Source organism: Fistularia commersonii, chromosome 4 (genome assembly GCF_037954325.1).
Source record: "Fistularia commersonii isolate RoL2024-O1a breed Wild chromosome 4, RoL_Fcom_v1.0, whole genome shotgun sequence".
NCBI lineage: Eukaryota > Metazoa > Chordata > Actinopteri > Syngnathiformes > Fistulariidae > Fistularia > Fistularia commersonii.
In genome coordinates this window covers 19,496,146-19,522,630 of record NC_141287.1, presented here as the reverse complement: position 1 = coordinate 19,522,630, position 26,485 = coordinate 19,496,146, and the positions used below count along the sequence as shown (strand labels likewise).

The following is a 26,485-nucleotide window of genomic DNA, read 5'->3' as shown; positions in this document are numbered from 1 at the left end:
TGAAAATACAGCAAAAACTAAATGACAACCAATTCAACTCTCACTAAAGGTCATGGTGACATCTGGTAAAATGTCTATTCTTGGACTATTCTCGTTGTTTGTGTGTGTGTGACAGCAGGGGCAAGATATAAAAGAGACATTTCAGAGATGAATCTGCTTTTGATTAGAAGTGTCGTTTAAAATTCAGCTCAGTGCACGCCACCGACAGAGCAGAACTTGCCATAATGCTCATGCCCAATCTTAAAGTGGCAGTTTGTCAACTAACTCCTCTGTCAGCGCAGAGCCATCTGGTTAGTTTTGATAGACAGCACCCCTCTGTTGAACATTATGTAATGGCTGTAAATGATTTTTCGCAACAGATCCGATGCTCCACGGATCCTATTGTGCAATCGTCTTTGTCAAACGGCTTGGTTTCAAATACGCAAATGAGACGACGTGGCAATTTAATAAACAGTGAGCACGTTTTGCACATGAAATTAAGATGGTGAGCATGAAACCGCACGTTGGGGCTGATGTGAGGTCTTTGCACGAAAAGCTCCTGAAGACACTGAGGAGACTCACAGGTTAGATTCTCCGCAGCTTTAGGGTTTTCTGAATGGTCACGGTCAGGGTTGACAACCCAAGGACTCTAAGCTTAACTGTTTTGGACTAAACACAACATATGAAGTACTTGGGGAAAACCTGAAAAAAATCCAAGGCAATCCATCCAAATGGAAAATAATAGGTTCATATTTTTCAGTGGGTTAAAAAGATCTCGTTTCATTTTTCCCTCATTTTGCAGTTGCATCACGGAGGACCGACACAGTTGCAGCCAGACAAATTCTAAACTTTCCCTTGTAAAGGCAAATTTCAATTTTCATTTCACTTAAGGACTTAAACTACAGATGATGCTCAAGCATTTGGTTCAGTTATATCATCCCAACTGTCTCCAACCCAGTCAACCACTGATAGAAAGCTCACTCGTAGCTTAACTATAATAAATCCTCATTTCTCATGCAAAAATACTGGCATTTATTTACAAATGAAGATGTCAAGAAATGCACTCATATTCAAGCTGTCTAAGTTGCACAGTAAGCTAGCAGGTGTATTGAAGCACTGATTTTAACTCCTGATAACAAGGAATGGGGAGTCAAGTGAAGCCGACAGGAAGGGATTTCACTAAAGCAGAGAAGATGAGCTATTTTACTTTTCTGTCACCGGAAACAATAGAAATGTTCAGAGCGCTGACCTGCTTGGAGGAGAAAAAAAAAGCACTTTTCTTCTAAGTACATAAGTACAGCCTAATGCATTTATACAGCTTTCATGGGTGATTATAAGAATAGATTTTAGGGAATCGAATGAGACCGTTATCATAGAGATGCATAAGAAGAGGAGAGAACAGATTAAAATAAATGAAATGGGGGTTTGAGGCATGTGTCATTTTTCACGACTGTACATTTTAATTAAGTTTACTCTGTTACCAAAAATCACCAAAAATAAACAAGGTGTGCATTTATTTAAAGGTAATACTCATTCAAGGTGAGTATTACCTTTGCTCATTATATCCAGTGGCAAAAGGTTCTTTGTATCGTCCACTTGGGAAATGTCAGAGATTGCAAGAAGACGAAGCCTCTCCTCTCGCTCTGCTGACGTCAATTCTTGGCTTTTGTCTTTGTTTGGCGAGTCGGAGGTTTTATTTTTTGCCTATCGTCTCTCTCTTCCTCTCTCCCTCTGGCTCACACACCCACTAACCCCAACTCCACACAGTATCTGTGCCATTTACTTTTATGTTCTCATCCATTATTTTCCCGCTATTTCTCCGCGTTCGCCCTTCTCGAGCACCAGCCAGCACCGCTGATTAATACTGTACAGCCGCTCATTACCAATGTAATCAGGCAGCGCAGATGAGAGCCGTTGGTTTTCTGTTGCGATACCCTATGATTCGCCGTCCGCTCCCCTAAGGCTAAATTGTGTATGGATGCGAATCCTTGCAGGACAGAGGTGGGGATGTGTGTGTAGGGAGGATGAGTCTCTGTTGGAAAAGCATTCATTTAGAAGGTGCCTAATGCCGTGGATGCAGTGACTGGCTGACAGTGAAGAAGAGAGAGAGAGCGGGCAAGCCCTCTGCCCAGCATCTGAATGCTGTCAGTGTGCTTGTATGGAGGCACTGGGGCAGAGGAATTGCTTTTCTGGCCTCAGTGAGCTCATCCACTGGGAGCTCTCTCCAGAGATTTAGTTAAGGGTCTGCACCCTGCTTGCTTGTATGCCTGCCTAAGTATGTTCCATGCTGGGAATAAGAGGAAGGTTGCATGAATTCTCACTGTCCTTCCTGATTCTGCTGTTGGATGTAAGTAGTTGTTCAGATTAGATTCAAGGATCACATTTTTTTTTTTTTTTTTTCCAAATGTTGCTTTTCTTTGGCTCACTCAGATATTCCATCTACATAAATTGTTTTTTGTTTTGTGCGGGGGGGGGGGGGGGTTAGCCGTTATGTAGCGTTTTATGTTATCCATTACTTATCGGTTTAATCAAAATGATTATCATTTTGAGGAAAAGCAATGGAAATGGCCGTGTTTTGTCCTGGGGTTTTTATTCGTTTATTTCAACATTGTTTTGTGTATTTTTTTTTTTAAATGCATAGACTGTAGCTCCCATGGTTATTCTCTTGTAAGCAGATAGGTTTTTAATTAATTGGGCATTCCAGAGACAAAATAAGGGAGAGAGAGAGCGAGCAGAGAGAAGAGTTGAGTGTTTGTGACAGTCTCTCTCAGCACAGGCTGATAAAGAAGAATTCTTGAGGGCTTTGATTATGTTCTTCAACAGGGCAGAGAGCGTGAATCACCATGGAGATTGCATTGTACAACGGCGGACAGCAATCGGCGGAGAGACCTTGTGGCTCTAAAGCACATCGTTATGATTTTACAGGCCATTCTGCAGACCTCAAAAAGTGTATCCACTTACTCATCGGTGGTTCACCTGTAGAGTTATAAGTGTCAGACATCTTCCATTTGTTGTTGGAGATGTTCTCCTGCGTTCATTTTCAATCAACAAAACAAATATGGATTTCACAAAACTATTCTGCAATTTGACATACAGTAAATTTGATGACCTTTTCAGTGTTATTGACTTGGTTTGCGTGCAGATATTGTGATTCATTTTCTTATTTCAGTGTTCTACAAGTATCCTGTATACTGCGCTATTCACCTTAACGTTATGGTGCTGCATGTACTCGGAAACCACGTCAGAGTTTTGAGACGTTTGTCATTCTATGAAAATGTTGTGATATTGCAAGTTTTCCTCAATGGATTTCCTTCTGAGTTTTAGGAGGTAAAGCTATTTACACCCTCTCTGCAGCCCAGTGGGGCTGTAGGTTTATGGATGGGTGAAAAATAGCTAACGAAACAGACGTCAGGCGGAAGGCAAGACTTAGCTGTTTGTGTAAAGAAGGCCACTATAACTCAAATCAATGACAAATGTAACCTTCAGTGTTAGATTCTGTAAAATCACAGGCAGAAAGGCAGACCCAGAGAGACTGGCTGGTTTTATCAAGGTTAAAATTGGTTACTTTACTACTAACAATTTTTTTACTTTTAATCAGAGATAGAAAAGAAATGAAGCTACGCTGCTGAGGTTTGGTGGGATGAGTTACAACTGAAGTCAGACTTTACTGAGGCCTAAAGTGAACTGTTATTCAGTATACCACACTATTTTTCTTCAAGCCTAGCTCCCTGGAGTTTATATTTAAAATCACACCCCGCTATCTTAATGAAATGTACTAAAAGGAATGTTTATGGGACACTTAAAGGAAATTTATTTTTTGACATAGGAAAACCCTTTTTTTGATCGGAGGATTTGCTTCATTCGACATTCTCCTTGAAGTGAATAAAAGATCATTTCAACACTACCGGTGCCAGTATTTATGGGATCATTTGAAGATACGCTAAAACTGATGACCTGAAAACTTTGCCATGCGGAGCTTAGAGGAAGTTTTTTTCACCTCAGATGTCAAATAATCCAATAGGCAATTTGAGGAATGTTGGAAAATGTATAAACATAAAATTTTTATTTTGATTACTTTTTTGCCTTGCTATCTCCTGTCTTCTATTTATATTTATATTCATATTTATTACCTTTTTTTTTTGACTTTTTATAACTGCTATGCTGCTATGACAAAGGAATTTCCCCTCTGAGGATCAATAAAGTTTATCTTATCTTATACCAAATATATCTGTCTTCACTTATAGAAAATACATTGTCATGTTTACATCCCTTAATTCATCCTTACTTTATACTTTTTATTGTCTCCACCTGTCAAATCCAAGAAGAAAGAGTATTTTTGTCCTGACTTAGGGACACTGCTGTTCTTTCCGCTGCAGTTTACCAATTCTAAGCACAGCGCCTCAAGCAAACTCCAAATGTCAGAGTTACTTTTCCTCTTCTTAACTTATCCTCTTGCGCTACCAAAGTTCGGTCTCATATGCGTTTTCCCTTCGTCTTTTCCGTCCGTCTAACAAACTGCAGATGCACCAGAATCTGTACTTCACAATGTTTATATATCAGTTTGTTTCTTTTTCTATAGCTACCAGCTCCACAAAACTGGAAGACCTCAGCTATCTTGATGAACAACGCAACGCTCCCCTGCGGACTTCCATTCGCCTACCCTGGCATAACACGGGAGGCAGGCCGGCGCAGGAGTCTAAAGGTGACTGCCGTAGCAATTTTTGCCGTGAATTCAAACAAGGCCAACAAACTGTGTCCGGCTCATAAACGCATCAGGCTTCTCGGTTATTTTAGGACTGTTAAACTGTAAGTATGAACTTAGCTGCAAGCGTTTACATATTTGTGCGTCCCAGACAGCAGAGTGCTTAATGACAAGAATCGATGTCTGATGCATGTCAAGTAATATGAATTTATTCTTTAGTTGGACAGGGGTTTGTTGGAATATTGTGCAGTGTTGAAGATTAAATGAAAGATTGTTGTCTGTATTTCAACATCACCATGTCAGCTCTTATTAATTCTGGTGTCACCCAAAGTCGGACTACGTGTTTACAGTAAACACTACAGCACAAATTCTGTACTGTCACATCCCATTCTGGAAGAATTAGTTTGATTTTGACGCTGAAGTGAAATTGTACAGTTATTTTTCCGTTCATAGAGCTTCATCTGTGTTATATGTTTTGAAGCCCGAGTCCCACTCAGAGAAATCCCAGAGAATAAATATTTAAAGAGACTATGAATAATTGAAATAGAAATCATTAGAGACTCAAAATATTTAACCATCTTTCTAAAAATCTTTTTCCCCACACCTCCACAAAGCTGAGCTTTAATCGGAAGTTCCGTGTATTGTAATTATTTTCTTTATCCAATGTAGATAATTAACCTTTATACAGTTTGCACCATAGCGTTAGTTATGATTTCCTTTATTCCAAACCTTTTTTTAGTCAGCTCTAAAAGGTCTCATTAAATGAAAAATCTGGCTTGGAAAGGTACGTGAGTTAGCATTACAAGTGCAGGTTTTGCTTTGCTATGGGGAATAACTTGTCGCTGTCATCAAGAACTGATACGTCCACTTTGTTAGAGCGTGGTTTAGAAAATTATATCCGTTTAATATATTTCAAAAATATGCAAGATGTGGTTCCATTAGTGAAATTCTTCAAATTTTAATCTTGGCCATTTTTTTTTTTTTAACGTAATTACTTCCTGATATTTCAATCTTTAAATTCCGTATTTTTCAACCCGAGAGAATTTAATGGGTAAAATAGTAGATATAAAATCATTGTTAAAAGTCTTCATAGGAGTCAATATGTTTAAACTGTTTTTGTCTTTTTTTCCAAAGAATCCAAAAATATGATTTATGGATTGCAAATAATTAAAAGTGATGACAATGAAGCATGGTGCATTTTATCTCTTCAGTCTGTGGTTTGTTTATCTCAGACAGTGTGTGTGTGTGTGCGTGTGTGTGTGAGAGCTATCATTGTAACCAGTCTCCTTACTCTGTCCTTTCAGCTCGTTTTTCCCCCTACAAACCCGTGGACATCATGCTCAAGCCGTTGTTGTTTGAGGTCCCCAGTATCACCATGGATTCGGTCTTTGTGGGCCGGGACTGGCTCTTTCAGCAGCTTGAAGATGTCCTGAGGGCCACAGAGTCCACAGTGAACCACGGCGCCGTGGTGGTCGGCAGCGTGGGTTACGGGAAGACGGCCATTATCTCCCGGCTCGTAGCGCTGAGCTGCCACGGAGGCCGGATGCGACAGATCGCGTCCAACAGTCCGAGTGCCTCCCCGAAAAGTAATTATTTGATCTCTCTCTTTTGGTTAAGCGCCCTGAATGAGGTGTGCAATTGCAGTCCATTGCAGTTATTTTAAAAATGTGCTGTGTGGCAATGAACAATTGTGATGTTGTGTGGTGTGCGGTAGTTTGCATTGACAATATTGACAAAAAAAAAAATCCTACTAAAATTAATTAGCTGATTTCATAAATTCCAGTTTTATCTGCTCTGATGATATAAAAAAATGCAGTTGAGAAGTGCAAAAAAAAAAAAAAATTTTTTTTTTACTCACAAAAGCATTTCTGTAATCATTTCATTTGTAAGTGTTTTAGAAAAGAAACAAATATGATAAAGGTTTTTTTGTTTTTTTTCCCTTTGTGTATGTGAACTCTTGTGTCTCTTTCCTCCAGGTGGAGGGTTGGCGAGCTCAGAGCTTCCGCTCAGCCAGCCTCCGCAGCCCACTCCACCCTCCAGTGCTGCTAATACATTGAGGACCAACAGTTGCCCAGGAACGCCTGAAATCCAGAGACGCAGGGAGGAGGCCGTGAAACGCCTAGCAGCAAGGGTACGTTTTCAGTCTGATATTTTTATTTTTCAGTCAACCACATGGTTAAAAGCGAAAAGCTGAAGATAAATGGTTATTTTTATTTCAATTTGCTCCATTATTAATTGCACATAAAATGATCACAGTAAACTGGCTCAAACCCCACCCACCCACCCTGGACCAGTGGCATCAGAGGCTTAAGGATGTAAACTGCATGGAACGCATAACAGCAAACTTACGACTTCAGACAGACCTATATCTTGACAAATGGGCACCCATTAAAAAATATTTGGAGAGTTGAAGATATTATCTCTATTTGACTGAGTTAGATGTTTTTTTTTTGTTTGTTTTTGTGTTTTTTTTTTTTAAATTTTATTTTATTTTCGCTTGCTAGTGAGGAAATAAATGACCTATAAAGAATATTGTATAATGTGTATCTTGTTATTAGGTTTTGTAAGAATGTGTGTGACTGTTGAGGAACCTGTTCTAATAAATGTTCAAAAAAATAATAATAATTTGCTCCATTAAAGCGCTCATCCACCTCATGCTGTACTTGTAAATTAGAAGTAATTTCAAACAAATGCTTTGCGTATGAATCCATCTTTATAAACTGTCAGCATTCTACCCTGCTCTTCCTGCTGTTGATAGTCTCCAGTATAGTTGTTAACATGTTACAGAATGACTTTTAGTGTGTCATAAGTTGACTGCTGAAAATTGATTTTGTTACTACTTCAAATTGATTTAATCGAGTGAATGCACTTCAAAAAAATCCACAGTTCTGCTTTCTTTCCAAAGAGTAAACTGTCTGGGGTAAGGGATGTCTTTATGGGATGTTTAAACAAAAGGAAAACTGCTCTTATCAACACGTGGACTGGCTTCATCATCTTAAAACTCTGAATTTGTCTGTCTAAAAAAAAAAAAAAAAAAAAAAAATTCCTTCCTCAGGAATATATTGTTATATGAAACAAGATGTTTCATGTTAATGTTCCAAAGGAGCCTAATTTGTAGTATTTGAAGTCTTCGAATGAATCCTCCAATTTTTCGTTTCTACTCCGTCTTGTTCTTTCCCTTTCACTTTTGCTGACATTCTTTTGACGCAGGGAATTTTTCAGACGAATATGACTGACATTCTGAGGTAGTCTTTTGTACTTGATGCTAAAGATCGCTGTGTTTCTGGTTAATTGAACCACAGTTTTCCCCCTCACTCATTGCCTTTTTATTTCTGCAGTTGAATAGCTATTTCTGGTATGTATGAAACTCCTTCCTTAATCTGAATCAAGAACCGGCATGATTATCACTTGATGAACAGCTCAGATATTAGCACTTCTAAGACCAACAAGAGTATCTCCAGGTTGTGTCCCAAAGCTGTTAGGCCATAATGTTCTATGTCAGATGGATGAGGATTTGGCTGTTAATGCATCTCCAGATGGCTGCCGTGATTCAAGAAACTAATATCCGACTTTAAACCCAGTCTCGTGTTGTCATCTCGAAAAACAAATCAATACATCGCCCTGTGTGTCAGTACATGTAAAATGAGGACGTTATTGTTTATTTGAGAACAAAATGGCAAAGCTCAGTTCAGGCTCTGTCCCGTAACATCCCCACGGTGATGGAGACTGGCTTGGTTATCGATTCCTCTGGGAAGTATTGGGTTTCTACAGACCTTCTCTATAAAATACTTACTAGCAAGCGCGTGAAATAAGTAGCTAAAATGTTTTTGGATTTTTGCGCGTATCTCTGTCTATCACGAACCGATACGCTTTTATTCCCTTTGTTAACTCACTCTGTCACTGACAGTAATATCCCTTCCACGCTATTATAAAGTCTCTTATGTGCCTTAAATCAAGGGGTAGGAATTTGCCGTTTTGCTTTCCTCAACTCATCCGACAACGGCTCGCACTCATCAAGCAATGCTTGATTTGCTAATTCACACATTAGCACTTAAAAGTTAACACAAGATCCTATCTTCTGCCCACCAACTACTCCTGCAGGCAGCCACAGGATATTACTTCATCCTTTCATTTTGTCTCTGCATGCTTTCTTGCAGCAAATTCATCTTTCTGCGTTTAAACTTTTCTTCTACTGTTTCTTTTTGGCCCTGATAAGACCTTGTGTCAACATTTATCTATTCAGTGACCACCCATGATCAGATCACATTTCCTCTTCTCTGTAGAAAAACAAACACGCATACCTTATATCTGTTTTCTAAGACCGCGAATGAATGACTGTCTAAATTTTGGCTAGTACAGATATTTTTGGCATCACAATTTCGCAGGTCATTATAAATTAATGAAACTATTATATATGGCTTGTTGACCACGGTTAACATCCGCGTGGCATAAGAATGCCACCGAATCTCACCGATGCCTACAGAGTAAAAGGTCCAAAAATGAGTGTCTGCGTTCACAGACCACATCGGTTCAATGTGTGGTTAAAGATTATGACCACATGTGGCCCAGAGCAGCTCTGAATGCATGTGGAGTTCCTGGATCCCAATGCGTCCCAGGTGCTTTGACACTTAAAATGAGCTCTCCGCTTTTCATTCGGTCACCCAGGAGGAACACCAAGTCCAGGTCCAAACAGAACGTCTAATGAATCATCACTCATCTCTGTGATTCAAGCTACGGACTCGCTATTTCGCCCATTCCTTCAGATTTAAAGAAACAAACATAGCGTCTCGACAAATGCTACATCAAAAGATTTCATCTCCCTTTCTTCCTTTCCATCTGTGAGTGAGTCAGCAAATTGAGGCTTTTCAGAAGAAAGACTCAAAAGTATTTCATCTCGAAGAGATTCCACCTACAGCTTTAAAACCACAAGATCACAGCATCGCACATCATTTTATGGCCGAAGACTAAACAAACTCACCCGCCGATCTAATCCCGTAACTTGCTTTTAATTCTACTTGAGTAATCTTATTTGTCTTCCTTTACTTTGTGTTGCAGGTGGTGGCCTACCACTACTGCCAAGCAGATAACACTTATACATGTTTGGTACCGGAGTTTGTGCACAGCATCGCTGCCCTGCTGTGCAGAGCGCACCAACTTAATGCGTACCGGGAGCTGTTGCTGAAAGAGCCCCACCTCCAGAGCATGCTCAGCCTGAGATCCTGCGTCCAGGACCCGACGGCTGCTTTCCGGAGAGGGGTTCTCGAACCCTTAGCCAACCTTCGTAAAGGTAAAACATCGTTATACATTTGGATATCTTCTGCTTTGCCTGTTCGCATGACAGCTGATCAAGTATTCTCTTGTGTGAATCGGAAACAGCACGTCTCTGATTTATTTGGTTATTGTTTGCGGTATTGTGTTTCCAGAGCGCAAGATTCCAGAGGAGGACCTCATCATCTTGATAGACGGGCTGAATGAAGCCGAATTTCATAAACCAGATTACGGGGACACCATTGCCTCTTTTATTTCCAAGATTATTGGGAAATTTCCCTCCTGGCTGAAACTGGTGGTCACCGTCCGGGTCACATTGCTGGTGAGGAGGAACTCATTATTTAGCATGCAAGCAGTTGCGACGAATCACTTGTTACTATTTGTTACTCGGGTATTTGCTCAAAAAATTACCGATTTCACAACTGAATTTTGAGCGGATGACTAAAATCTGAACCTTTAAGTAGAGCAAGAGAAATAGAAAGAGGTCTACCGAAGCCATTTGAACACTGAATCAAAGAACCTTGAATAGTTGTATAGCTGCACTGTATTTTACTGGATGCAGAGGAAATTTGATCTGCTGGCACTGATAGAAAAAGAGGATTGGCAAAGTCAACAGAGTTCATCTTCTAAGCACCACAAACATTAAAAAAAATGTAATCTATTCATCTAGTTTCCCGGAGTACATGATGGTCAAATAGACGAGTTGCAATCCAAAGCCTCCGAGCCAAGTAAGCACATATTTGTAAGATTTTAACTTATGTCACAGGAGAAATGGTAAATGAATTGCAGCAGCTTAGTGCTCTTTAGCTGTAGTAGTTTATATATTTTTAGCTGCGTTAGCGGTCTTTTAATACAGTTGTCAATTATAAATGGAAAAAAAAAAGAAAGAAAGAAAATGTCCAAGCTGTATCTGCAGTCACCACTCCTCAAACCCTCTTGCAAAAGCTGAAAGTTTTCCCCAATTGTCTCGTCGTGGAGTCAGTTTGTCATTCATTAGAGCTAACATTCAGGAAGGAAATAAAGTATCACTGACCCAGCATTCAAGACTGCATTACGGGGACAGATTTTGCTCTTGAGCTTGCTGGCTTGGAAAGACAGACTATTAAAATGCATTGAACTGGACTTATCAACGCTGATAACATTCCTGCTATATGATATATTTCTGTACATCTTGCTGAGCATGAGACAACGTCTGTGTAATTATATACATATATGGAAATAATACAGCAATATGATCATATGAAACCGCAGTACTCAGTCACAATTCTGGTTATTTTACACTGGAAGGAGTAAAACTGCTGCTGATCTCATAATTGTTGCGCGTCATTGCGCTCCTACTGTAATTTTCATTTCCCCCAAACTCAATTGAAGCTTTAACTCTGATTCACACTTAAATTGAATTTTGAATGTGGGGGCTGTCATTGAAATGGAAACTTGACTTTATCAATCAGAAAGTGTATATACTTACAGGCTTCATACAAATGAATTCATAACGAAAGGTTTATTTTTGTTCCATGAATGCCTTTATATACATATCTATATATATTATATGGAAAATAACACAATGTGCCTCTCTGTTTCTGCAACTGCTCAAATGCAGTTTCAGGCATGTCTAGCCTGTTTTAATAATTGTTAAATTCATAAAGTGAATTTATGAAGAAATTTCTTTTCAATGACCTAATCAACTGCATCAGGTGAAATTTCTTTTGGTTTTGAATTAGAGGGACTTCTTAGAAAAACAGACTTTAGAACAGAACATCAGTTTAGTCACCACATCCAAGCAACTCAAAGAATAAATAAACAGTGATTCATATTTATGTCACTGGAGAGGCTAGATAATCATCTCTTTCCAAGGGAACAACATTATTTAGTTTGCCACGACAACACGGAAGAATCAGGAAAGTGTGATATTAGTTTTTTGTACTGTAAGAAAATACGATCAAAGCAAAAAAGTGCAAACAAGTTAAGAATATTGGTGCTTGCGAGACTAATGTCTACCGAAACAATAAGGCGTTCCCCGTCTTATGGATTATGACTTGTATGATTCAAGGAGCCTGTGCATGCAAGCGTATTTATTTCAAGGTCTCTGGGTGTGTGCTTGTGTTTGTGTGCATAGGTGAGGGAGTGTTACTGTATGGTTGTGTGTGTGTCCCTGCATGTTTGTGTGTGTGTGTGTGTGTGTGTGTTTCCCTTGACATGAGAGAAGTGTTATCATCATGGAGCAATGTTTCTCTAGCCTCAGACAGGCAGAGGATTGAAGGATTAAGGTACATTGATTTCTGCAACCCCCAGGACAGAAATTGAAATGTGAGCTCCAGCTTAAACCTTTGCTTGGTTGTTCATGGTGCTCCTCCTGCACCTCCTGCCATCCCATCTATCTCCTGCCTCTCCATACTTAGTTTCCCAGTCCCAATTTTCCTTATATTCATATTTACAACAGTAACAAGTGTCTGCTTCGGCCCGATAGCCCAGTACGATTACGTTTGCGCTGCTCAATGAGCCACCCCTAAAATAAAATTAAAAAAAAAAAGACTAAATTTGGGATGCACAAATGTTATTTCTCTTCATTCACTTGTTTATCTATTCTGGTCACATAAAATATCAATTATTTGTAGAAAGCAACTCGATGGACAGCTTATCATTGTTCATGAATCAAGTATCAAAAAGTAATTTTTTCAGCACGGAGAATTCTGAACATTGTCGTTACTGAAATAGAACTTCATTTCTTGAGTGAATCATATCTTTTTTTTTTTTTTTTTTTCATTTGTTCTTCAGGAGATCACCAGCCTTCTCCCCTTCTCCAAGATCTCTCTGGATGACTTCTCAGAGAACAAAGAGATTAGCAGCGACCTCAATGCCTATATCCAGTACCGCATCAACGGCAGCAAAGATATCATGAACAATATTAGCCTTAATGGTAAGGCCGACCCCGTCACTATCGGAAAGCTCAGCAGCCATCTGATCTCCCGCAGCCAGGGTTCCTACTTGTATCTCAAACTCACCCTGGATCTATTTGAGCGAGGCCACTTGGTGATCAAGAGTGCCAGCTACAAAGTTGTGCCCGTCTCTCTGGCTGAGCTCTACCAGTTGCAGTGTAACATGAAGTTCATGACCAATTCAGCTTTTGAGCGCTCGCTGCCCATCCTCAACGTGGCGCTGGCTTCGCTGCACCCCATGACCGATGACCAGCTGTTCCAGGCCATCAACGCCGGCTACATCCAGGGGCAGCTGCAGTGGGAGGACTTCCAACAACGCATGGAGTTGCTCTCTTGCTTCCTCATCAGAAGACGGGACAAGACTCGTATGTTTTGCCATCCGTCTTTCAGAGAATGGCTTGTATGGAGAGCCGATGGAGAGAGCGCCGACTTTCTCTGCGACCCCAGGTCAGTCCTACGTTGTACCAACAAGTAGTATCAGTCCTTTCTTTACAAACGTGTGCCATGCTCACATCATCAGAAAGCATTGTTTTAGTTCCTTACCGATGTATCTTACCACACCTGTTGGTGAAGTTACATTGAGACATAAAGATAACTTAACTGTGATTTAATTAGTTCAAAATGCACTTCTTCTTCTTCTTCTTCTTCTTTCGGCTTTTCCCTTCAGGGGTCGCCACAGGGAGTCAACTTTCTCCATCTAGCCATATTCTCTGTATCCTCCTCTCTCACACCAACTACCCTCATATCCTCTCTCACTACGTCCATAAATCTTCTCTTTGGTCTTCCTCGAGACCTCTTGCCTGGCAACTCTAATTCCAGCATCCGTCTACCAATATATTCTCCATCCCTCCTCTGTACGTGACCCAACCATCTCAGTCTGGCTTCTCTGACCTTCTCTCCAAAACATCTAACATGTGCTGTTCCTCTGATAGATTCATTCCTGATCCTCTCCTTCCTGGTCGCTCCCAAAGAGAACCTCAACATCTTCATCTCTGCAACCTCTAGTTCTGCCTGCTGTCTTTTGGTCATTGGAACAGTTTCTAGTCCAAACATCATCGCTGGTCTCACCACTGTCCTGTACACCTTTAGTTCAAAATGCGCTCATAATTTATAAATGATTATGTATTTTTGGCTCCGAAATATTCCAGTTATTTTTATTGAATTAAATGTCCATAAAGTCAAATTCCGTCGCCTCAAAGCCATACATTTAGTATGAAAACGTCTTGCCATTTCTCATATTGAGTACCGGTGTCACCATCCTAACGATAACAGAAAAGGACCATAAAAAAACAGGCCTTTGCAAAAATATGACCCCACAAATGGGGTTCCTTTTTACTCCCTGTTGGTTTTTCGAAATTACCTCTGCTCACAAAGTGACTCAAAGAGCAGCAGAGCTAAGCTTCATATTCTAGTATCTACAGCTGTCAAAGGCTCACAATGTGGCTGAGAAATTTGCTCAATAAAGTGATCTGCAGCCATCCATGTCTTTTTAATGATGCTCTACATTTATTAACACCGGGACTTCCAAGTTAAGATGGAAACGGGAACCTCGGGGTAAAAAAAACACACATCCCTCTTTTCTCACAGTAAAGTGCGGCCGGCATTTTTTGAAATTCACCCCAGCTCAGATTTTGCATGTTCCTCATGGCCAAGGCGAGGGGCTTCTTTCATGAAGACATCACTTTGGCTGTGGAAGATATGTTGGAATTATGCAACGTCAAGAGCTATTTTGTACCTAAAGAAATGGTGCTGCGCAATACTAGGCATGAAAATTATACATCAGATATATAACACAAGTGAATTAACTGTCTTCTTTATCATCAAGGGTTTAATACAGTCTCTTTTTTGTTGACTATTTGTCAAAAGCACAACATTTAGAACTCTTTCATCCAAGTGATCATTTAAGTTACTTACATTTTTTTCCGCACATATATGTCCATGGTCCTATTGTGGATTGACCAGTATTAAGTAATTTTGGTTATTTTCTTTTGCGAACGTCTTATTTATATGACATTGATATTTGCCTTCATTAGCATTTTTAATGGTGATTCAAGTAAAAAAAAAAAAAAAAACATAAACAAAACTCGGATTTGTATCAGACACCACTTCCTGTCTCAGGTAGTCAAAGTATAGATAGCAGAATCTGGGATGACAGAATATCTAGAGTATGTTCAGCACACAATGATGAATTGCACAGCTCTAAAAAGGATCAAAAATGACATTTTTGTGTCTCCTCTTGTTACTTCGTGGCCTCCTCTGTTATATCACTCAGCATCTCTTTGGTTTCTTACCCTAGAACGGGTCATGCTCTCATGGCTTTCATGCTGTCCCGTCAAGAAGGGAAACTGAATCGGCAGCAGACCATGGAACTCGGACATCACATACTCAAAGCTCATATCTTCAAGGTAGTGCCATGGAAAAAAAAAACCCTATATATTCCACATACGTCATATTCCATATCATGGATACATACCTACATATGGCAAATATGGTTCACCTGAGTATGATAATCCAAGGGATGTGAGCAGATTCACAGATGTGATGTATGCGTTCGTATTTTTGAACATTCGTGTGTGCTTGTTTTTTGTTTTTTTTGTTGTTTTTTTTTTTTTGTGGCAGGGTCTGAGTAAGAAAACAGGTGTGTCATCCAGTGTGCTGCAGGCTTTGTGGATCAGCTGCAGTGCCGATGGCCTCTCTGCAGCTTTGGCCTCCCTGAGGAACCTTTACACACCCAACGTGAAGGTGAGCCCTTCTGCCGCTCTCCTCTATTACTAAAACAATCAGCATTAACTGATGGTGCCATGAAAATTTAATTAAAGGGATGACCATCTTTGCATACAAAGTCACTATTAACTGTTCTCAGGTTTTAGACAATTCACAGTGAAGCAGGAATTTAGTATGAAGTAGAATTTGGTAGCAAATTGTGAAATTTAATGGCAGGAAGGGAATTTTACAAGTGTTTCTCATTACTGCAATCTATTTTATTTTATTTTATTTTTATTTCTTTTTTTTCAATATTGAGGCGCGGCTTATACAGATGAAAGGTAGGTGAAAGTGGATTTCTGCAGATGGCAATTTCTTGTATGTTCTTCAGGGGGAATGACTGAAGCTCAAGGAAACAGGAGCGTTCCACTCAAAAGTCCCATTATTTACAGAACACAAAAACTTTCTTTATCAGTATGAAATGACTTTGAGCTGCGAACCTCAGCTTAGCACTGATATACAGTGAAACCAGCATGAAAAGCTGCATAAAATTGCTCATAGGCCTGGATGAGATCAAGTTACATAATTCTACCAGATAAATATGCAAGAGTTTTGACTTTTCTCTTCCAGCATCAAACTGTCCAGCTTTCAATCTTAAACCACCTATTCATTTTCCATTAAACCCACAGAGCTCCCTGTGTTCTTCATATTTCCATTTTTCCTTATATTCTTTCATTTCTTCAAATTTTGTCTCTCAGATTTTTTTGGTCTTTCCTGCATCATCAGTGATTGACTCATATCCCAATTTCCTCCGAGCCTGTGGTCTCTCTTTTTTTAATATTACCCATTTTTGATTTTTAAGAGCAGGATTTCAGTTTTAAGGAGGCACCGATGGTTTGTTAGTGCGATAGTTAGGTTAAAGTAGTTTTAGTGACATACACCTAACATTTCTCCAATTGCTCCTTGGAGACAAATAACGTTTTTTCTGATTCTGACGTTCAGAACATGAAAGTTTTCTCGACTTGTTGCATGTACCTCTGCTTATCCCTGCTTATCCCACTGTGCTTTGCGAACTATCAACTTGGGCCTTAAATGCTCAAAACATCTTTTAACTAAAAAGAAGAAAAGGGTGTTTATAAGGGGAGATAAGAGCTCAGCATCGCGCTCGCTTCAAATCAAATCAAAATCTTTGATTCAGTTCGTTACTGATTCGTATCTGATAAAAAGGGGAGATACTTAAAATAAAAACATCAATAGACTAGTCTATTAACCTGATTCATATTTAATTACTTATTGACTCTTGTGAAAGGCTTTTAAAGGTTTCTTGATTTTGGAGTTTGCATATTGAGCAGAAACTCTTAACGAGTTGGAAGAATTATTTTGAACAAGTATTTGATCAAAACAAGGCCGCAGCTTATACGTTCAACCCTAACTCTTTATTTTGTAATTAATCATCGATTCACAGTAATTATGCTTCTTAAGAAAAGCTATTATCTTTTGATTATGTATTTGTCTGAAAAATAAATTAACTTATGACACCAGTACTGGGTAATTGTAACTATATATTTGTGAGTAATTATGCAAGTGTATCAACACACAGATTTTTCAGAATGTCCTTGCTTTATCCTCTGTGGGACCCGTAAGTCTTCCACAGTGGATCAAGCAAATTAACTCTTATTTCATTTGGAGTTGCATTTTACCAACCATTTATTATTGATTTTCTCATCACGGCAAAGAAAAACACACATAGTAATTGCTTTCGGTAGAATGTGTCCACTACATTTTGTGTCTGACCTTCACGAGAAGAAATGTTTTAGATGACCAAGCTGCAATGACTGATAGTGAATCTTAAACAGGTTGTTTATTCTATCCTTTTATCACGGAATCCAAAGAGCTCTCAGTTTACTCAGAAATAGAATTTATAATGTTTAAAAATTCAGATTGGTGAGTTTGAAGCACCTCAATATGAATCTTTTGAGTTTCTGTTCAAAACTCGCCCCCATGAATATGCCATACACCTAGAAGGATGATTTGTATACACCGCCACGTGTGTTTGTCAGTAAGATTAAGTGAGACTGCAGAGAGAAAGGAAAGTAGTGTGTCACAGAGGTAGTATTACTTCGGGGGCTAAATAGATTTGAAGATGAAAGTGCATGGCTATGGTGGTGGAGAGATTTTGTCAAAATCAGTGTAACTGGACTGATTTGGTGACTGAAAAGGTTACACATTTAATTCATGACATTTTTTTCTTTCTTTGTAAACAGAAGCATCTGTCTCTTTTTTCTCAAGTTTTACCAACGCAGATGTCATCCAGAACTCGCGTGTCTATAATTGCAGCCTCGCGCTCATTTCCGAAGACCCTTATTTGCATTTTTTGTGATTTCATAAAACGCCATTGTTCCGAGCCAGCTGTCTGTGTTTGTGTTGCGTGCCAGGTGAGTCGACTGCTGATGCTGGGCGGAGCCAACGTAAATTATCGCACGGAGGTGCTGAACAACGCGCCGGTGATTTGCGTCCAGTGTCACCTTGGCCACCAGGAAATCGCCTCCCTGCTGCTGGAGTTCGGGGCCAGCATAGACGTCGTTTCCGAAAGCGGCATGAATCCTCTCTGCTATTCGGCAGCTGCGGGACACTTGGGACTTGTCATGCTGCTCTGCAAGCGCGGAGCCAAGGTGAGGCTAGGCACGGTACCGGGCCGCTACGAATAAAGATGACTTACGACGACGTAATCGCAACCAGACGGTCATGACGGTGCAGAGTGCCTGTGCAGACCGTAGCAATGCAAACCTCACAGCTATTCGCTGAAAGCAAACGCCGTATTTACAGCGGCGCAAATATCCCCTCGGTGCAATACAACCAAACGGCTGCGTGTCCGCAGGTCGATCACGTAGATAAGAGCGGCCAGTGCGCCATGGTCCACGCCGCGCTCCGAGGACATCCAGAGATCATCCAGTTCCTGTTGGAGGTAGACTGGAGTGCCGAGGGGCAGCAGCAGGACTGCGCTCTGAAGAACAAAGCTCTGCAGCAGGCTCTGATCGCAGCCTCCAGCATGGGACACACACAGGTACGGCCGATACCGACGCTTAATTTTACACCGCCGACTGCACAGTATAAACAACTCATGTGCAAAAGACCGCGGATGCCATGGTTAGCACGGGGAAGAAACTTTTTGTCAGACGTTAAAATTAAACACGTTCCCTTCCCCGTGCGTTTTCAAAAGCGTCCCACGAACAAAGTGGCGATTTTCAAGGATCGGACGGAACTGAGCTCGACGAGACTTGAAGGTGTTTCTCTGCAGCGCGTGAATGACGGGCGCAGTCAGGGGAGCACAGTGTACCGAAGGCTGATAGCATTTTGAGTTTCTCATTAACTTGAACGGGATCCCCCGGCCCAGCTTAGAAAATCAAGGCTGAGCCGATATGAGCTGTGAAACCAAATGTAGAAGACCTTTGAATCCATCAATCGGAACTATCTGCTTTCTTGTAACCTCGTAGGAAAGCTGAGGAATCAACATATATTTTTTGACAGCACAAAGTTTGATTTTTCCGTTATCTCACTTTGTATTTGTCTTGATGTCTTAATGATTTTTGTTTTTTCGATAGCCTGTTCCGAAACCCGAGGCCATAAATCTGCATTTCTTTCCGGTAGGTTGTGAGGGGCTTGCTGGCCGTGAATAATGAGCACGCTGTGCAAATTGATAGCCATGACACACTGTGGGGAGAAACAGGTATGTTTTCATCCATCTCTGCATTATATTGCTTTGTTGCATTATCACCTGCAGTTTAATCATTCTGGACTGAAACACATGAATTGCATTTTACCGCGGTGGGTGCCAAATCCCCCCTCTGCTTAGTAATGTACCATTGCTGACGGAGATGGTGTTCCAGACAAATTAGAGTGCTTTTTTTTTTTTTTTTTTGTCTTTTGTACTGTTCCATTTTTGTCCATCCTGCACTTTCTGGAAGAAGCATCTAAGACTGTGGTCATGTGGCTTTCTACTTACTTTGGTCAACACATTGTTTCCTCATCACAATGATTTTCCAACATGCTGCTGTAATTCAGCTGCAGTATTCCCTCGGTGCTATTTGTTTACCGACTGACATCTTTTGCAATATTTTGAAGTACTCCACCATCTGGACCCAAAGAGCAAGTCAGATTAAGGGGGTTCAGTCTTTCTTTGTAGTTCTTCTGCATAATAAAATTGAGTTATGACAGAAAGTCAGTCTGCGAGTTAGAAGACAATGTTTTGGACTTTACGGTCTGTTTTATTTACGATGAAGGCATAGGTTTTCTCTCACAGACAGAAATGTAGTTAAATGTCCTTACTGTGGTAGACCTTATCAGAGCTTGTAATTGACTACATGAATTTATGGACATTTAGTGTAAGACTCTTCCATCGATTTTTTTTTTTTTTTTTTTTTTTTTCTTTTACTGAAGGACTGTCTATGGTACACTCATCAGTCATTTCTTTGAACACGCTGTCTTGCCCTTTTCAAAACTTTCACATCACCAAGGCAACCTCATCCCTGAATAAAACCTCTCTCCACATGACGGCTAATGGAAGCACTCGAATTCGAAAAAGAAATCCTGCTGAAATGCTGCTCGGTCTGAGCCGATATGCGAAAGGTGCATTTTGTGTGCCTGCTACTGAAAATGAAAAAGAAACACCTCAGAGGTACTTACAAAATTAATGGGTTTTGTTTTGACTCGTCAGCGATAAATATCTCGGATACTTAAAAATGTCAAACAAATGATCTTATTGGAAACATGGCTATTGCTCAAAGCTATTCGACATTGATAGAAAGAGCGGTGCAGAAAGCCATGTGAAGCAGCAGCGAGACGTATCGCTGGTGAAACCTCGACAAACTGTGACAGCGATACTCAGTAATGGCAGTTCATGAGACGCAGCTGAAGGGATCTGGACCATTTGAGATCAAGTGGGCCAATGATCTGCAATAATCAATACTTTAACCCTCATATTATGTTAAGGGTCAATTTGACCCATTTCACCCATTGACCCAATGGGTCAAATTGACCCTCAACATAATATGAGGGTTAAAAAGATTCAGATAAAGTCATTTTTCTTTTGGCTTTTCAAAATTTAGTTAAGAATATTTCAACATTTTACCTGTTTGAACTCAGACCTCCATTGCCTTTATCCAACTACGGATGTACAAGTTGTCCGAATGTTACCTGACGACACTAGTATTTTTTGCAGACAAATGGTAAAAAGGTGTCTTTTTTTATATATAATAATGGCTTTGAGTCTGCATTATTTGCAAGCCACTGGGATTAAGCACTTAAAGTGTGGGACAGGAATGTAGGTCAGCCTATTAGAAGAGAGGCTGTCCACATTGTGGTTAACTATTTCCTTTGCCCTGCTAAATGACTGTGGGACTTCAGACCTTATTACTTCTCTGGAACAAAAGAATGTGAAATATTCCTCTGTGTTTGGAGCCACATGGTACTGCAGTCCAGTAGGTATCTCTCAGCACCATTTACACCATGGTGTTAAATCACTGTGATTGCATCTCTTCGAAACAAGTGAAATTGCTTGGCACAGGGAACCGCGGAGAGACAAGGTTGCATCTCCGCAGACCCGAAATAAAGCGATGCCCAAAACCTTAACATCAACACATATATAAAGATCGTTTCCGGTAAATGACTTCTTTAAACAAGCCCGGGGCCCCTCGGTGTTTAAAGGACGTGTTAGTGATGACAGGTGCCCGATCACAGTTGCGCAGAATTTCCCGACAACCCTTTTTCACAGGCTTAAAGTGAACATTCAGGGGTGTATTACGAACCTCAAAACAAAGTAGTGGTGCTGACTGGCGGCAAACAGCTGAAATTATTTTCACTGAGAGAGATATGAAATTGTATCTTCCTCTGAATTCCCTTTTCAGCTGCAGGTGCAGATTTAATCATCTAACCTGGCAGCAGCCTAGGTTTAGATAGAGAAAATACCTAACTTGACAATGACTTCTCTAAAAGTGTCCAGCCAACATCGTCCCTCAATATTTCTGCGCTAACCGTCTCTGTACAAATCAAGTTCGCATTTCAAATGAAAAGGAATATCGCATCTCTATGCAAATAGGCCCGCTGTCTCGTGCGTTTAAATAGAAGATTGGATTGCACATCTGTGTAAGCTCCATCTTTTAAAAACCCTCTCCTGGGATGCAAAACACCTTTCCATTATGCAAAGAAAGGTAATTCAACCCTGCATAACCGTCCTCAAGGCTGCGCACTGCACTGGAGCCGCTTGAAGGCACAGCCCAGGTTGGCTGTTGTCCCAGAAGTGTAATTGTTTGTTTATTTCACGTAATATCATGATGTATTTTTTTTTTTTTTGTTTCCACTCCATGATATGCAGGTAAGTAAATGTCATTCTCGCAGGATTTTCAAAGAAAGAGTATAAGCATCCTTTGTGCGTTTATTCTTATCATTCATTTCGGTTCTTCCGTTTTTATGGATTTATAATCAATTAAGCACCAAGTGTGTTTGGTCTTCTTCCATTATTTACTCTTTTCATGCTGCTGCTGTTCCTCGTGGCCTGCAGGACATTGTCTTCTGCTCCAAGTAGCGAGGATAAATTTGATGCCAATAAATCACTTTTTCAGGGGGGACTACACCTTGCTTTTTCGGTGCGATGTTTTTGTTTTCTCCCACATGCACAAGAAATACACGAGCTCTTCTATCACGTCGATCAAAGCACAGCATGTCCTAACCTGTTCAAATAGGATTTTTTTTTTATCTTCTTCTTTCTCTTATCAAGTGACAACAGCTACACTTGTTGAAAATTTACGTTCCCCAATATGCATCTCAGTGTTGGTGTTAATGCCTCCCAGTCCATAAATTCCACAAAAGTTGACTATTTCTCATGCTCAGGTTGTGCCTCCCCATCGTTTTGGTTTTTTAAATCATGTTAATGCCAGTAGAAGTAATGCTGATAACTTAGATGTAGCTAAAATTCTTGTGTGTGTTGTGTTGTGACCCATTTTGTTATTTAATTTCTTTAAGCCATATACTTCTTTAAATCACACTCACTATGGAAGGCTCACCGCCTGCATTCTGCGCTTTCTGATGAGAAAAACTGTTCTTTAGCATTTTATTTTTGAACGTTCGCTATTAAATATTTACCATCCGAACGATAGTCCTCGTCCAGAAGGAACAAAACTTTTTTTTTTTTTGGTTTCCGTATGAATATATGCAAATCTGCTGTCGCTGGTTTTGTTTTTGCTTTTTTTGTTTGTTTAAAAATTCAAGGAGTTCAAAGGAATCTAAAACTTTGCACAGATCGCTTTTGCCCACCTGGTGGCTTCAAAGAAAAGTTATGGAGTCGGCTGTTGACTTGAAAACCGCGTGTGTTTTTATATCATTTATTGTCTGGAAATACAAATGACGTACATGACCATGTCAATACAAATTTAAATCTCACCCGCAACCGTATTCAATTGACATGAAGTCAATGATTGAATCATACATTCTGCAACAGTAAATCAGTAAGAAATAATCGGTCGGGAAACATTGAAAAATCGCAAATTATGGTTTGAACGTTATAAATGTATTTTGTGTCAAGCGGTGCCAGGTGTTTATCTCCTCTGATTTCAGGCTCTCAACGCAAAGCGGCAGTTAAAAGCCATGACGTGTTTTCATTTTTTTTGACGGTTTCTCATGTTTGGCAGAGAAACGGTCGTGGATGAGGTTATTTTTTTTTGTGTGTTTACTCTCTAAATCTGTTTTCGGGACGGCGACTTTGGAGTCTCACCCCTGGGAGACTGTGGAGGCTGCGCTGTAGGTGGGCCTGTGGAGGAGGCTTAGCTAGGACAAGAAAGTTAAATGGATTACAAACTTTGGATGAGATAAAGTAACATTAAACCTTAATGAGGAAGTAAATGATCAAAGTGAGTTCAGGATTGCTCTACTTTGGAGAAGAAAAATAGCTTTAGATGAAGACGTTGCACAAATGCGGTCACACCGGTAGGGGGATGAATGTCAATAGGTTTGACTTCTTCAAAGCAAAAAATATGTTAAATCAGGGTCAGCAAACATCAGCAGCTTAGACAACTCCCGATGTAACGTAGGATCAATGCCTCCTGAGCTTCAACAGAGCTCGGGTTGATCCTCTCAGCCACTGTTCGGTTTCGAGCAGTGAGAGGATATCCATATTTTGAGCAGATGGCAGGTGGGGAATATGATATCTTTCATCCACATGGATGATGTCAGTCTGATATTGGAAGCTCAGCAGCACCTTTTAATCTCTCAAAGGTCAATCCCAGAGAGAAGCTCTCGAACAAGCCGCGCTTGTATTGCAGTGTCTATCGGCAAACCGCAAACTTTGAAACGTCTGGAGAGTTTTCTGACGGTCACCGACCCGGATGCAAGCGTCAGTTGTGGCACGTCTTTGGTCATTTCAAACAAATTGCACACTTGATTCCAGTTTATCTGTCTTAAAGCCTTTTATAAAATATCAACCAAAAAGGGATATTAGCGGATTACCTCGACCGACCGAACTTCCATTTCTCTATATTGTTTGTTATTTCTTATACCGTATTTCTGCGCTCTCGTTCTATTATACAGTGAATTCATCTCAACGGGTTACTTATTTATTCACCGAGTAAAGAGAGATGGTCCGAGGCGCATCAGTCCTTACAGAGGTTTTGCGTGTGTTTTCTCCTCTAGCTCTGACGGCAGCAGCGGGCCGTGGGAAGGTGGAGGTGTGTAGCTTCTTGTTGGAGAAAGGCGCCGTGGTGCAGCAGGTGAACCGAAGGGGAGTGTCTCCGTTATTCTGCGCCGTCAGGCAGGGACACTGGCAGGTGAGACGCACGGAGGTCGTACGAGAATAAAAAAAAAAAAAAAAAAAAAAAGATCTCTCGATTCGAAGCTGTCCAATTAAAGTGCTTGTAAAACCCCTTTGCAACAGTTTAAGGAACAGGAGATGTCATCTACACGCTATACATCTATTTCTTTTTCCTAGATAGCGGAGCTGCTGCTGCAACACGGTGCCGACATCAACATCAGCGACAAGCAGGGCAGGACCTTACTAATGGTGGCTGCCTGCGAGGGTCACCTGAGCACTGTGGAGTTTCTACTTTCCAAAGGTGAGCAGAAACACAAGTGCTCCAGATTAATGTTTACCAATAGCAGCATTGAGGTACGGAACTGAAAATCAGAGAAGCACAAGCACATATTTTAAGCGCCCTGCAGAAATACATATTTTTTTACTTTGAAAGGCCTGTACGTTGTACGAAATTCTGCTCGAGAGCTGTTTTTTTTTTTTTTCCCCACGCGTTGTCCAAGAACTGTTGTATTATTGATCAGAAATTCAAAATGGTTAATGTGGAAAACCAGAGGTTTTGTCGTTCCTTCTTTTTGCCGGAAGGTCGTACGCATGAAAATCTATGTTACACATCAGGTAAGGCGTATAAAGACACGCAGATGGTTTGTAACTCTTGGAAAGCGGCGCCTGAATGTTGTGCAGAGTATCTTTTGCAAAAGATGGCGATACCCTCACGACAAATTGGCAAAGACCAAATAGTGAGTGCAGATAAAGAAGACCGGCGACTCTGGCAAGAACAAATCAATCTCAGCACCGTTCATTCTTGCATGTTTTGTGACGTATGAAGTGCCATGGCCAGAATGAACTTTTTTCTTTCCTTGCCAACTCAAGAAAACGAACATAGAAAACCTTTATTGTTATTGTAAAGTGCAATACGACACAATAAGGGCTTTCTTCCGGAGTACATACAGGCCTGCGTGTTTTTAAATCCTCCTATAAGGTCTAGTCGGGGGCTTCTTTGCTCCCTCAGTCTATGAGAGGCAATTTTATCACACGGACACTAAGCGTGGTTTCAAAAAATTACTGGATGGATATAAAATATTGCTTGTTTTTTTTGTCCCAAAGGTGCATCTTTGACCTCAATGGACAAGGAGGGCCTGATGCCCCTAAGCTGGGCTTGTTTAAAAGGACATAAGAATGTAGTGCAGTTTTTGGTGGAGAAAGGTGCAGTAATTGACCACACGGACAAAAACGGACGGACTCCGCTGGACCTCGCAGCCTTCTTCGGAGACGCAGAGATCGTACGTAACTGACAGAAATAAACCGTCTTGGGACAAAAAAAATCCCATGCATCCACCCTTCACTTAGCCCTATTTGAGAGCATTCCTGGGCCATTATTAAACACATAATGCTGGGCGTTAGCCGAGCCTCCGGTGCTCGAAACCGCGTTTGTGCGCGTCTTAACAATTGCGGGTCTCATGCAGGTCCAGTATCTGGTGGAAAGAGGAGCGGTGATAGAGCATGTGGACTACAGTGGGATGAGACCTCTGGATCGAGCCATCGGTTGCAGGAACACATCGGTGGTAGTGACTCTGCTGAAGAAAGGAGCCAAGCTTGGTATGTTTTTATCTTCGAACCAGTAGCCGTTTGTGTAGTTAGCCGCTTATTTTCCAAGAGAGCGGCTGTGGACGCCGTCGCTCCCCGCGCTGCTTCTCGCTCTCCAAATGCCGCGTTAAAACACGCCGACGGAAAAGTGCAGCGGTAGAATTTCTGTGACATCATTCGGCTCCAGGATGAATGGGAACAGCGTTTCAAATTGGCCGCTTGCTGTTTTTCAGCGCTCGCGTGGCTCCCAGACATGGAGAGAATCTGATTATGTTCAATTAAATTTGGAAAAAAAAAAAATCAAATAAGACAAAAATATTCGGGGACAGATTATTCTGACGTCACTGCAACCAGTAGAGATAGAGAAGGAAGCAGAGTAGATGGCGCACACAGTAGTGTGTGAGATGGATGGAAATACAGAAGTGTTGGGAACCAAACGCAGTCTTTGTTTTAAGAAAATGTTTGTTAAAAACCTCGCGGATTATAAGCGTTCATCAATAATAGCAGCTGAAATCA

The 26,485-nt window shown here is 40.7% G+C and overlaps 1 protein-coding gene across 2 annotated transcripts in view; it reads left to right on the top strand.

Moving 5' to 3' along the window:
* Nucleotides 1–26,485, top strand: part of LOC147235051 (protein TANC1-like) — a 94,906-nt gene that overhangs the window by 62,803 nt on the left and 5,618 nt on the right. For both annotated transcript variants that reach the window (XM_086145821.1, XM_086145820.1), the window contains exons 8-22: nt 4,559–4,681; nt 5,986–6,267; nt 6,658–6,812; nt 9,737–9,968; nt 10,105–10,271; nt 12,725–13,332; nt 15,182–15,290; nt 15,505–15,627; nt 18,024–18,260; nt 18,467–18,652; nt 19,237–19,315; nt 24,268–24,401; nt 24,563–24,686; nt 25,490–25,665; nt 25,849–25,981. In XM_086145821.1, coding sequence (XP_086001947.1) covers nt 4,559–4,681; nt 5,986–6,267; nt 6,658–6,812; nt 9,737–9,968; nt 10,105–10,271; nt 12,725–13,332; nt 15,182–15,290; nt 15,505–15,627; nt 18,024–18,260; nt 18,467–18,652; nt 19,237–19,315; nt 24,268–24,401; nt 24,563–24,686; nt 25,490–25,665; nt 25,849–25,981 — 2,868 coding nt within the window. The remainder of the gene's footprint in view (nt 1–4,558; nt 4,682–5,985; nt 6,268–6,657; nt 6,813–9,736; nt 9,969–10,104; nt 10,272–12,724; nt 13,333–15,181; nt 15,291–15,504; nt 15,628–18,023; nt 18,261–18,466; nt 18,653–19,236; nt 19,316–24,267; nt 24,402–24,562; nt 24,687–25,489; nt 25,666–25,848; nt 25,982–26,485) is intronic.